General features: G+C 41.1%; 1 protein-coding gene across 1 annotated transcript; it reads left to right on the top strand.

The window, feature by feature from the left end:
- Window positions 1-128: 128 nt before the first annotated feature.
- Window positions 129-14,144, top strand: LOC114246830 (G protein-activated inward rectifier potassium channel 3). Its single transcript, XM_089739072.1, has 9 exons — window positions 129-901; window positions 2,520-2,643; window positions 4,236-4,424; window positions 6,382-6,453; window positions 7,498-7,605; window positions 8,767-8,873; window positions 9,789-9,941; window positions 11,787-11,906; window positions 12,962-14,144. The coding sequence occupies exons 1-9, from the start codon at window positions 378-380 to the stop codon at window positions 13,320-13,322; spliced, it is 1,758 nt and encodes a 585-aa protein (XP_089595198.1). The 5' UTR covers window positions 129-377; the 3' UTR covers window positions 13,323-14,144.
- Window positions 14,145-14,377: the final 233 nt, after the last annotated feature.

The raw sequence follows: 14,377 nt of genomic DNA, 5'->3' as shown, positions 1-14,377 counted from the left end.
TTATTAACAATGACAGCTGCATTTAAACAAATGCCCAATTACTAGTGTACATTATTGAAACTGAAAAAATGTACTGAGTAGATGGATGTCAATGCTCCATCAAGATTCTAGGCCATCATTCCATCAAAACAGGAGTATGTGTATTTACTTCTTATCTGTTAGGATAAAGGTGTGAACCTTATCTTGAAGATAACGTTTTGTCAACGATTTACAATCTTTGGACGCGTTTCCATTCAAAGTATTGAGGAGGTAACAAGTGATTTTAAATTATTTTGAAAAAAAAAAACATTTAATTTAATGAATAATAGTGGCGGTGTGCTCGTGTGAAAATGATCATCGGCGCTTGATATAACAATAATATCGTCCACATAAACAAGATGAACATTGAGCCCGAACGCAGAGGCAGCAGGAACCGAGCTTTGGAAAGGTCCTTGAGCTACTCAGAGGCTATCCGAGGAGGATCGGGAAGATCATCAATAGAGATCCCAAATATAGTCGACACGGATGTTTACAGCAACGAAGAATTAAAGAAGCATTACCGAATTTCCCAGACCTATGTCGAAGGTAGAGAAATCACATTTCCCTCCACCATCACCAATGTTGACACATCTCCGCAGGTCAACGTAAATGCTATCGCATCATCACAGTATTCCAGTGAAGATGAGACTACGGATTCTGGTCTAGTAATGACTATAGATGTTGAAGATACTACTAAGACATCGGAAGTAACTAAGCCTTTGTCGGATGTGACTCATACTGTTGTGAGTTCGATCCCTATTGATATTTATGATAGGATTGAAGTTGCTGAAAGTATTTTTGATGGAAACGATACGATTGGACCATCGGCCGCCGGGTATGCTACGCCATATAGCAGAAGGAAACGAAGTGGGAAGAGACGAAGGTAATTTTACTAATAGTACTGGATAATTTAAATAAAGTTTTAGGATGGGGCTTGTATCCCAATTTGACATCGGCAAAAAAGCATCCTATTGTTCAATCTATGTTAGATTTGTGTCAATTTTAAGTTACATGATTTGTGACTGATTTAAGCAACGCCAATTAGTATACCAGAAGCGTGGGGCGTCCTCCAACCAGGTGGACTGACGACTTAATGCGCACGGCGGGAAGTCGTTGGATGCGGTAGGCGGAGGATCGCATTATGTGGAAGGCATTGGGGAAGGCCTATGTCCAGCAGTGGGCAGATAAAGGCTGATGCTGATGATGATGAAATTAGTATACCTTCTGGGTTTATTATCTTAGTTCCTCATTGAAGTCTTTCGTTGATGTTCTAAGTGCGTGTTTCTCAAAAATATTGATAATTGCCTGCAGGATTTAAAAATGGGAAAATAGCTCTTATATCTTGTACCTTTATGTTTTAAATTACAATTTAGGTCCATATTGACATATTTTCGATGAACTTTATCTGGTAAATGAGCTAACAGCACACCTGATGGTAAGTGGTTACCATCACTCATGGACGTCAGCAACACCGGGGACATAGACAAGCCGCTAGCCTACTGCTAAGTTAATTTGGCAAATGTCGGTATAAAACATAGTGGCATCGACATGTTAAATTTTTTACAGCTCCAAAAGCTATTTTACAAATCAATATTTATTATTTCTACTGAATTTATCTTATCCGAATTCTTTGTAAGTTCTTATCAAACGTGAGTAAGTTTTATGCGCGTTTTTTTTTCCTGTAATTTTTTATTTAATTAACAACCTCCGTTTTATTTTTTAAAAATGATTTTAAACTTTTTAATACAGTTTCATAGTTCAGAAAGATAAAAAAATAATAGGAAACGTTTTTAATTCTGAATGATAAAATTACTGTACCTACAACAACTGGTGGCAAAGCATCTGAACCCTAGAGCTACAAGTTATTTATACAGTATAAGAGGTAAAATATTCATTTTACTTGAATACTGCAAATAAAACTTCACCTTAATCCTTCACAGAAGGAGAGGGTAATGTTATCCTAATAATTATAATGTCCAGTAATACCATCCAATCGAAATATGCCAACAAAATATCTATAGATTAGTATGTGAAACAAAAACTTAGTACCCCTTTTTAAAAAAATTGCGTGGACGCAGGAGTATGAAATTTTCCACGCTTATAGAGAATGTAGAGAAGAAGTGCAGAATACTAATATTTTTTTCAAATTATGGATTAAGAATACATTAAATCAATAAAGAAAACATTACACACACTACCATGTATTTGACACACACACATATACTCTTTGTTTATTGTCAAACTTTTGTTATTGCTTAAAGTCTGTAGTCAAATTGAGAATAGGTTAATATTGTTTATCTTTAATATTACGTATTTAATTTGTGTATAGTGTAGTCTTGGCGAAATCTGTAACAATAGAACAATAATAATGTTGAAACATATAATTAGTCGGACATCAACTACTGCGGGGCCACTGATTAAAATAAAAATCCGTACCAAAGCATCATTTCGCTGCCATAAAAGTAAATGCCATATGCTTCAAATGCCTTCCGATTCTGCAGGAGACCAGGTCGTCCCACGCGTTCCAGGAGAGCTGTCTACAAGAACGGAGATGAGAATGTACCGGTCCGGAGTAACATACCCGCTAAGTCCATCAAATACATGCGGGATTTGGTGAATACTGTCGTAAGTATACCTACACGGGGAACCAGCAAATATTACGCCATGTAATGATCGAAAGTGCTCTACCAATTGAGAGGCTCTACCGATTAAGGATACCGAAGCTGATCGGTATACCCAAAACGGGCATGAAATCTATGATTCAAGTCTGTTTTATACTTATTTATTTATTTAGACACACCAACAGCAATACACACAAAACATTCAAGCATAAAATTAACAATATGTATAAAATTAAGTACTGGTATGTAAGCCAAGTACAGGCATGTACAGCAATCTCTTATAACCAGCTTATAACACACTATGATACGTCGAACCCGTCACCGTCCTCGTCGAACCCGTCGCTTGCGACAAAGGGCTCGACGACCGAATTAACCCACAGACACAGCCCACTGAGTTTCTCGCCGGATCTTCTCAGTGGGTCGCGTTTCCGATCCGGTGGTAGATTCTGCGAAGCACTGCTCTTGCTAGGGTCAGTGTTAGCAACTCTCCGGTTGAGCCCCGTGAGCTCACCTACAAACGTTAGGGTGAAGCTGAAATAGCATCTCAAGGCTATCAGCATAGGTAGGAAAAAAAAAAGACATGTTACAGCAATTTTACAGACAGCGAAAAAATAGGTTAAATTTAAATGTTAACAGTACGACATAAAAAATAATTGAAAAGAACATGAAAACAAGAGTTAACTACTTAACATTCTCTCATCAATTATAAACAAAGGAACTTGGATACTAGTTTGTTTTTGAGACCAGGACACGTGTCGTGAAAAATGTCGATGCCATCAATTAATGCACATATTTGGTTATATTCATTACAAATCTTTGATAAAGGAGACTGGCTTATGCTGGCTAGCCCCACACACTACAATGTCTATTGGTTCTGAGAGCAAAATTTACACCAATTTGGCCATAAGCTATTCCACGTTTATGTGGCCGTTATAGGTAGACGATCGTACAGCTCACCTAGTGGCGAGTACTCACCATCGCTCATGGAAATCAGTATCACCAGGAGCTTAGCCAAGCCACTGTTTACTACTGAGGACTTTCCGCAAACCTTGTTTGAAGAAGGAAATGTCATAGCGCTCGGGAAATATCACATTTAAGAGCCAAATGATACGTTTTTTTTTTAATGCTTAGATGGGTGGACGGGCTCACAGCCCACCTGGTGTTAAGTGGTTACTGGAGCCCATAGACATCTACAACGTAAATGCGCCACCCACCTTGAGATATAAGTTCTAAAGTCTCAATTGTAGTTACAATGGCTGACCCCTCCCCCCCCTTCAAACTAGAGATATAAGTTCTAAAGCTCTCAAGTATAGTTACAATGGCTGCCCCCCCCCCCCCTTCAAACTGAAAGGCATTGCTGCTTCACGGCCGAAATAGGCAGGGTGGAGGGTGGTGGTACCCACTTGCTAGGACTCACAAGAGGTCCTGCCACCAGTAAATACGTGGCAAAAAGATTTCTAGAAACGTATTGTAGATGAACGCAGATGTTCCAGATAGTAAAAATTAACTCTTTTTCGGTGGCGGGTAGTGAGATGGTAAATACGAGGTCATCTCGAACAAACCCTCAAAGTACTTCAGCAATAAATACAATTACAGATAAACAGCAAATGGCGTTTCATCATATTGCTGATGATCTGCGCCCATTTCGTGTTCTGGTTCATATTCGCTGGTATCTGGTACGCGGTGGCGACCTCTTACGCTGACGACATCGGGGACGGCAAGGAGCACTGCGTCACCGGTACCTCGTCTTTTGCAGGTCTACTTCTCATGACCATAGAGACACAGGTAATGACTAATTCTAAGTTGTCGTAGAGTCACTTTATGGCAAATTTAAGTATAGTTTAACATTATTTCATGTCAAGTGTTTATTTATTATTATACTAGCTTTTTCCCGCAACTTCGTCCGCATGGAATAGTTACTTTGGCATACCGCTAACTTTTACCCGCGACTTCATTTACGTAGAAAGTGAAAATATTTTTGGAAAAATAGAATGCTAAGAGCTATTTAAGGTACCAAAATCACGCTTTTTAACCGACTTCAAAAGAGGAGGCTGTCAATTCGACCACCATTTCTAAATTTTCATAAAGCTACTACTACTACTACTACTACTACTACTACTACTACTACTACTACTTTTATTTTTTTATTTTTTTTATTTTTTTTTATGATTGAAGGATTACTGGTGGCCCGGAGGCCTTTCCAGTTTCACCAGGACAGGTGGGCGAGCAAAGACTCAGCCAGGAGGGGTGGGATTTGCTAACAGCTGCCCGAGCGCCTCCGAAGGAGACCTAACAACTCAAGAGTAGCTGCTTCGCGAATGAATCTACTACCGGATCGGAATCGCGACCCGCTGAGAAGATCCGGCGAGAAACTCAGCGAGCTGATTCATGGGTTAGGTTGCACGGCGAACTCTTTGTCGAGTTCGACGAGTACGGTTACCGAGGTCCCTAAGCCTGCTCCTAGAGCTGAAGGCGTCTAGTGCAAAGGTTATTGGATCTGATGGATCCGTAAGGACGTGTCTAGGGCGTCGACGGTGACTGGCTCCTGCATGATCAGGATTCGGGGAGTAGTCAGCGGCGGCTACGATAAGGCGATTATCATGACGCATAGCCTTATCGAAGTATCGTTCCGACGCTGACTTCATGTATTTCCGAATTGATTCGAGGCCCAGGTCGTCGTGTAGGTCAACGTTCCTCACGAACCACGGAGCCCCGACAGCTAACCTGCAAAAGCGGGATTGTAGGGATTGGAGGGTGTCTATGTGTGTGCGGGCCGCGTGAGCGAACACCACACTCGCGTAAGTCATGACGGGCCTTATGCAAGTTTTGTAAAGTGTCACCTTGTTCCGAAGGGACATTTTACTCCGCTTACAGATCATGTGGTAGAGTCTACCGAGAATAAACGCGGCACGGTCACGGACTGATTTTATATGCGGGCGGAATGTCATCGATGCATCCAGGGTAACGCCCAGGTACTTGACCTTCCTGACCCAGGGTATGGATTGACTAAAGAGAGTAATCGGGGGTGTGAGATTCCTCCTCCTAATACGGGAGGAAATCCGTGTGGAGCTTCCCCTCTGAAATAGCACCGCAGTACTTTTCGCTGGGTTGATGTCTATGCGCCATTTTCGGAACCACTGTCCTAGGGCTAGGGCTGCGCTCTGAAGCTTCTTCGCGATTAGGGACTTGTTTCTACTGGAATAGTAAACAGTCGTGTCGTCGGCGAATAAAGCTAAATGGGTCGGCGGCGACCGGGGAATATCGTTAACGAATAAGCTAAATAGGAGGGGTGAACTACTACTACTACTACTACTACTACTACTGGTCCGATTAGAAAAAATATTTCAGTGTTAGATAGCTCATTTACTGAGGAAGGCTTTAGGCTATATAACATCACGATAAGACCACAATACAGGCGGAGCACCAATAAATAATGTTTCAAAATTGGGTTTTTTTTCCTTTTGGGAGATTCCGTTGCGTGGGCAGCAGATTTAATATAGCCTATAGCCTTCCTCAGTAAATGGGCTATCTAACACTGAAATAATTTTTCAAATTGGACCAGTAATTCCTGAGATTAGCGCGTTCAAACAAACAAACTCTTCAGCTTTATAATATTAGTATATATACTTTTTTTATTACTTTAGTTTAAATGTCTTTATTTATTTTTTATTAAGATACGGAAAGATTTCTTTGTGATGTTACAATAGTCCGGCTTCACGTGCACCATATCAAAACATTTCAGATGACAATCGGTTATGGATCGAGATATCCGAACGAAGAATGTCCTGAGGCGATCATTATCATGGTCTTCGAGGTAAGCACCTTGCAAATACATTATCGAATTGATAATAACACTGATATTAATAGGAGCTTAGAGTCATAAGAATTCAGAGGCTACAATATACATTTTTATGAAGGAATTCAATTTTATGCATCACTAGAGCGAGCTAACAGTGTATTGAACTAAATTCCGAAAACAAATGGCAGTTGCTGTGCTCGCTGCACGAAATGTGACACAGTAATTATATATTACTGGTGGTAGGACCTCTTGCGAGCCCGCGCGGGTAGGTACCACCACCCTGCCTATTTCTGCCGTGAAGCAGCGTTTCGGTTTGAAGGGTGGAGCAGCCGTTGTAACTATACTTGAGAGCTTTAGAACTTATATCTCAAGGTTGCGCATTTACATTGTAGATTTCTATGGGCTCTAGTAATACTAACACCAGGTGGGCTGTGAGCTCGTCCACCCATCTAAGAAATAAATAAAAAAATTAATTGTAAGACTGAGATGGAAATTAATTGCGGGGTCAATGCACTTGTAGGAACGGGTGCCTACCTACCTTCACGTTATATTTCAGATTCTTATACTTACGTTTAGTTTGGTAAATGATTTTTTTTTATTGTTGCTGATGGGTGGCGAGCTCACAGCCCACCTGGTGTTAAGTCGTTACTGGAGCCCATAGACATCTACAACGCAATTTTTTTTATTTTTTTTAATGCTTAGATTTTATGCCGCCAACCTTCTTAAGATATAAGTTCCAAGGTCTCAGAATAGTTACAATGGTTGCCCTACCCTTCAAACCGAAACGCATTACTACTTTACGGCAGAAATAGGCAGGGTGATGCTACCTACCCGTGCGGATTCACAAGAGGTGCTACCACCAGTATTTATTTTATTATTTATATTATCTATACTGTTTTCTGTTTGATTTGATACTAATGATATCCATATACTAATGAATTTAATTCGTTTTAGAATAGGCCCTATTATTAAAAATAATTCAATTTAATAGACAAAACTATGAACATCAGAACATGTGCACGTATACATTTCATTCAGTGAGATTCTGAATATTTCCAGATCGTAGCCGGGACTGCCTTATCCGGGGGACTGTCGAGCTTACTATTCACTAAACTGGTTCGACCAAATCGACACGTGTCTTCGGTCGGCTTCAGCAAGAAGGCGACGGTAAACACATTACCTTATTTATTCCAATAACCAACATACGTTGGTTACAACATACGTCTGGTCCGCACCGCTCTTGATTCCACGTATCACAACGCCCTCCACACCGCCAGAGACAAGAATGGATGGAGAAAAATCGTGCGTGCGAAGGTGATACAAAAGGGTGGTCACGACCCTCAGCAATGAGGAATACGACGCAAGGAGGAGGATTTATTCCAATACTCTCCTTGAAACACAATGCCCTTTATGAAGCTAAGGATCGCAGCAGATGGAGGGAAATCATACGGGAGAAACTAATGCAGCGGGGGAGTCACGACCCTCAGTAATGAGGAAAACGACGCGAGGAGGAGACTCTCCTTGAGTGAACCCACATGGATTATTACGATAGGACGTCGATCCCTTTTTATTGCCTTACATGGATGGTGCGTCTGGTGAAAAGTGACCATCGGAATAGACAGAAGACAGACCATGAACAGATTTTAACACCTTAGCTGCGGCTAGTAAAATCACAAACCTTCCTCTGGTGCGTTAGGGTTTGAACTGTGCCCCTAACGATATTTCCACCAGTGCCTGACAGGTCTTTCTTGACCTACCAGCACACTAGGGTAGATTAGAATCCTTTAATTTGGGAAAACATACTGTATACAATTTATTGTATATAGTTGTCGGTGTCAAAATGTTAGAAACGCCTGAAATAATCGGTCCGCACCAGCGATAGGGACATAGTTTTCTTCGTCTGCACCAGCTGAAAGTACCTCGACAGGCTTATATGGGCCTGTTCCACAGTGAAGATGTTAAAAGCCTGCTATAGTAAGATGAAGAGGAGAGGAGATTCGCAGGAAAATCATAGTAACTGACATAGCCCAAGGATGGCGACGTTGAAGTGACAGTGGGCAGGACACATTGCTCGTAGAACGGATGGCCGTTGGTGCTGGAAAGTTCTTGAGTGGCGACCGCGTACCGGAAGACGCAGTGTTGGGTAGGCCTCCCACATATTGATTGATCTATTGAGGTTTGCGGGGCTCCACTGGATGTAGGCAGCGCATGACCGATCTTTGTGGCGAAGTTTGGGGGACGCATATGTCCAGCAGTGGACGTCTATGGGCTGATAAAACAGAATAGAATAGCTTTAGTAAAATAATATGACAATTATGCTGTCTCCAGGTATGCCTCCGTGATGGGGAATTATGCCTTCAGTTCAGGGTGTGGGACCTACTCAACCTTCACATGATCGGCAGTACTATTACGGCATACATTTTGAAGCCAGTCAGGTAATAATATTCAAAGTAATCAAAATTGGCTCGTGTCCTATTTATTTGAAAGCACATTTCATTTCACAAAGTCGACGGCAAAGTTAGAGTATTTCTACGCGATTCATAATATGGAAAATTGAAGATATTGTACAGTTTTCATGGGACTTGTCACCAAATTGTAGTGTTTTGATTTAACTGTTTTGAGATAATTTATTTTCAATAACAGAGCTTGTAAATTTATCTCCAATGGCGCGTTGAACAGTTATACTTCATAAATTATAACACAAAAAATAACAGTCCTAATTTTTCCTTTAAATACCGGAAATCTTGAGATCATCACATCAAAGATCAGAAACACGCCGCACCATCAGTATTTCATTCATCATATATGGCGACCTCTCTTCAATCGGTCCCTCATTGCTGAGGATGGTGATTCCGTCCGATTCCGTCAACTAGCTGTCTCCATCGATGCCGTTCTGTAGCCCGGTGGAGTGCGTCGCTGACAGGTACCCCCAGTTCCTCCGCTATTTGGTCCGACCATCGTTTGGGACCTCTACCCCTAGGCCTTTTCCCCTCGATTTTACCGGTCACCACAAGACGTTCCAAATTTCACGGCGATAATAATAAATAATAATAATAAATATTTACTAACAATCACGCCACGTTAACTGGTCCCGTGCTGAGTTCGTAAAGAACTTGTGTCACAGGTACCAGATAACGGAAATAAATGTAAGATTTTTATTATACACATACATATATTTAATATAAATCCATAACCCTGGAAAAGACATTTTATATTTATCATACAAATATCTTCCCTTGGCGGGATTCGAACCCGCGACCCCCTTGTGTAGTGACCATGTCACTTACCACTACACCAGACGGCCGTTAATGATGGACCTATGACGTCATTCATGGAAACAAAATTCTCAGAACTTTGGAAGGCGAGTTAGTCCACAACTACATTCATCAGCTCAAGCTGAAAGAGGCCCGGGCGTTCCTCCTTTGGCCCATAACTGTGGTCCACGTGATTGACGCTGAGAGCCCGTTGTACGACTTCTCCGCGCAAGATATGATGGATTACAGGTAACATTAATACTAACGTTAATTTACAACATACTCTTTTAAATAAATATATAATAAAACTATAATATTTTAACTTTGAAGTCGTCGTGGCCTAAAGGATCAGACGTCCGGTGCATTCGTGTTGAGCGATGCACCGGTGTTCGAATCTCGCAGGCGGGTACCAATTTTTCTAATGAAATATGTACTTAACAAATGTTCACGATTGACTTCCACGGTGAAGGAATAACATCGTGTAATAAAAATCAAACCCGCAAAATTATAATCTCTATGGAGCCGAAACCTGGTCTCTAAGATTGCAGGATCGCCGTAAAATCGATGCACTGGAGATGTGGTGCTGGAGACGCCTCCTAAAGATCCCATGGATGGCATTCCGCACCAATGCATCCATCCTCAAAGAACTCGGTATCAAAGACCGACTCTCGTCAACAGTGCAACTGAGGGTTTTAAAATTCTTTGGTCACATCTCCAGAAAAGAGCACTCGATGGAGAGACTGGTAGTCCAGGGCCGGGTGGAAGGCAAAAGATCCCGCGGCCGCTCACCGACCCGCTGGACTGACCTAATAAAGAAGGCAACTGAGTCCACTATGGTCGAATGTACTCGTAACGCTTCGAACCGCCAGACCTGGAAGCGCATTGCCTGGAGGGCGGTTGTCGGGAGCATGGGCGACCTAACAGGTCCTACTGCACATACAGCGTCAACGCAACCACGACCACTCTGACAAGAGTGTCCGACTGAGAAGAAGAAAATTATAATTTGCGTAATTAATGGTGGTAGGACCTCTTGTGAGTCCGCGCGGGTAGGTACCACCGCCCTGCTTATTTCTGCCGTGAAGCAGTAATGCGTTTCGGTTTGAAGGGTGGAGCAGCCGCTGTAACTATACCGGACCGATTTGGCTAATTTTGGTCTTGAATGATTTGCGGAATTCCAGAGAAGGTTTAAAAGGTAGATAGATAGCTATGAAATTGCTCGGAATTAAATAAAAATAACATTTTTGTTTTTCCTTTGATGTGTCCCCCGTCGGACGGATTCCTTTTGTTTGTTTTAAGTTCATTTTATACAAAAGTTTAGGTCTTTTATTTATCCGATTCAGGCAGGTCTTTTATTTAGCCGATTTAGGCACTGCGAAGTCTGCCGGATCAGCTAGTTTTTAATAAATGTACTTTTTTTTTTTAATGGTTTTGGTTATTCTAAGTATGTTTCAATGATACTATGTACAGATACGGACTTGCTGTTGTCTGAAATAAAATCATTCGTTCATTCATTGATTCTTTTAAAGATTTCATTTTTTTCTTTTTATTGCTTAGATGGGTGGACGAGCTCACAGCCCACCTGGTGTTAAGTGGTTACTGGAGCCCATAGACATCCACAACGTCAATGCGCCACCCACCTTGAGATATAAGTTTTAAGGTCTCAAGTATAGTTACAACGGCTGCCCCACCCTTCAAACCGAAACGCATTACTGCTTCACGGCAGAAATAGGCAGGGTGGTGGTACCTACCCGTGCGGACTCACAAGAGGTCCTACCACCAGTAATTACGCAAATTATAATTTTGCGGGTTTCATTTTTACTACACGATGTTACTCCTTCACCGTGGAAGTCAGTCGTGAACATTTGTTGAGTACGTATTTCATTAGAAAAATTGGTACCCGCCTGCGGGATTCGATTTTAATAGTCCTTTAATAGTCTTTCGTCAGACAGACTCAGTTCTTGAAAATAATTAGACGTATGTCTGAATCAGTGGTAATACGTGCCTATAGAATTTCTAATAAATACCCATTTGATTCCTCTCTGCAGTCTTCTCAATGATTAATAATTAACCTGATGAGCCACTTGTCGTTTCCAGGTTCGAGATTGTGGTCTCCTTAACCGGTTCTTCAAAGAACATGGGTGCGGTTACCCAGAGTCGCACATCCTACTTGTCCAAAGAAATTATCTGGGGCTACAGATTCAAGAATGTTTTAAAGTAAGTAATCAATACATATTAGCTTACTGGTCCGGACATCAGACACCGCACAGCATATTTCTGCCGCTAAGCAACCTTGATTTCTGTAAAGAAATGATTTTATGTTATTTTTAATGTAACAAAGGTTTATTATCTTGTCTCTGAGATCACTACAACTGTTCAAGATGACAAATATGATTAGATCATGGACCGTACAGCTTTGTGCCGTTTTGTTACGAATTATTTCGAATTAAAAATACTTTTACTTATTATTTATTACTGGTGGTAGGACCTCTTGTGAGTCCGCAGGGGTAGGTACCACCGCCCCGCCTATTTCTGCCGTGAAGCAGTAATGCGTTTCGGTTTGAAGGGTTGGGCAGCCGTTGTAACTATACTTGAGACCTTAGAATTTATATCTCAAGGTGTGTGGCGCATTTGCGTTGTAGATGTCTATGGGATCCAGTAACTACTTAACACAGGTGGGCTGTGAGCTCGTTCAAACATCTAAGCATTAAAAAAAAAAAAAAAAAAAAATTACTACTGGTGGAAGGACCTCTTGTGAGTCCGCAGGGGTATGTACCACCACCCTGCCTATTTCTGCCGTGAAGCAGTAATGCGTTTCGGCTTGAAGGGTGGGGCAGCCGTTGTAACTATACTGAGACCTTAGAACTCATATCTCAAGGTGAATGGCGGCATTTACTTTGTAGATACTTATGGGCTCTGGTAACCACTTAACATCAGTTGAGCTGTGAGCTCGTCCACCCATCTATGCAATAAAATAAATATAATTAAATAAAAATATCTCCAGTTTTCCTTATCAATATATTATACAAATTCAAAATCTATGAAACAATATAACGGCAATATTAAAAATGAAATACAACAACAGCACACACATATATTTTTTTTATTGCTTAGTTGGGTGGACGAGCTCACAGCCCACCTGGTGTTAAGTGGTTACTGGAGCCCATAGACATCTACAACCTAAATGCGCTACCCAACTTGAGATATAAGTTCTAATGTCTCAGTATAGTTACAACAGCTGCCCCTTTATCTTCAATCATTGTCTTCTTCAGGTATTCGAAAGAAAAGGAAGCCTATGCGATTGACATTGAAAACCTGGATACGGTGGAACAAGTCGAGACGCCGCTCTGCAGCGCCTGCCGTCTCAAGGATTTCGAAGATAACATGAAAGACTCAAACACCCCAACCGTCTTGACCCAACAAATGTCCATTTCGCCAACAGACCTATCTTTAAGCCAGGAGGACTCTTCCACAATATCTAAAATCGGCGATTCTCTGCCGTCAAGTCCAACTCTGAACAGAACTGCCACCCAGAGGAGTTTTGGATGGAACTTTAGAAGATTCTATCCAGAGAAGTACGTTAATTATGGACAGGAACAAAAAGAGTTGAATGTTTTGAAGCAACAGATGTGACTGTGTCTGTTTTTGGTGTGAGTTGCCTGTCTCTTTGAAGATTAGGTACACTGATGTAAGCTGATACCTCAGTTAAATGTTTGCTCATCCACACAAATTCTGACTGCCTAGGAATTCAACATACGTAATGTGACTGGAGTCTCAGAAAAATAACGTTAAGAGTCTAACATACTGTTACGGGCTGGGGTTCGGGATAAATAAAATTTCACCAAAGTACAACTTCAAAACTGTATTCAACACTTAAAACACTTAAACACTCAACAAACACTTTAAAACTCTCAATCCGCTTGTTCCGCTTCGCTTCAGGTGATCCGTTCGCTGTTTCGCTTCGATTATTGACTGACTGCACGCCATCCCTACAACGCTTTTATAGCCGATACCTCATCGCTAGAATCATCGTGAATATTCCACACTTCTCTACTCATAGTTCCCGCTATCTGACAATAGATGGCGTTGTAATTCTCGAGCATTCTGGATCTTTCGATATTCGTTCGACTATCCGACGATAGATGGCGTTACTCCAACCGGCGTAACAATACATACATCTGAGTTGTTCCGACTGGATTGCGAAGCTCTCTGTCACAGACTGCCGAAAACTAGCAGCCGTTTATTATCTCCAGACGTTTACGTACAATGTGCGTCCAAGATAAAGTTGCTTCTGCGTATTGCAATGCAGTAAAAATCTTACTTAACTTAGGTTAAGTTTTGAACTATTAAACAAAAACATAATTAAGTATGACACTTGTTGTAATCACAATTACTATTAAAGGTTACTTTATAAATATACATACTATGATGAGTAAATAAAACATTTCAAAGATACTGATGATAGTTTTTTTAATCGACTCCAAGTAGAAAATGTAGGAGGTTCTCAATACAGGCACGTTCAACAAAAAGTCACAGCCTTTCTTGATTTTTATTATTATTTTAAACGATTTATACAATTGATATACCAGAGGATCTTAATATCTACCTCTCCGACCTATTAATAATAGCGTAAATGCCGCCACCCACCTTGAGATATGAGTTCTAAGGTTTCAGTTTATATAGTACAA

Source organism: Bombyx mandarina, chromosome 28 (assembly GCF_030267445.1).
Source record: "Bombyx mandarina strain Sakado chromosome 28, ASM3026744v2".
NCBI lineage: Eukaryota > Metazoa > Arthropoda > Insecta > Lepidoptera > Bombycidae > Bombyx > Bombyx mandarina.
This window is presented reverse-complemented; position numbering and strand designations above follow the sequence as displayed.

Bases quoted from the DNA above. Each gene is read 5' to 3' on its own strand.
- LOC114246830 (XM_089739072.1), top strand. From the start codon at position 378: ATGAACATTGAGCCCGAACGCAGAGGCAGCAGGAACCGAGCTTTGGAA. The intron at 8,874-9,788 runs GTAATAATATTC...CAAAATTCTCAG, and splicing joins TACATTTTGAAGCCAGTCAG to AACTTTGGAAGGCGAGTTAG. The intron at 11,907-12,961 runs GTAAGTAATCAA...TGTCTTCTTCAG, and splicing joins AGATTCAAGAATGTTTTAAA to GTATTCGAAAGAAAAGGAAG.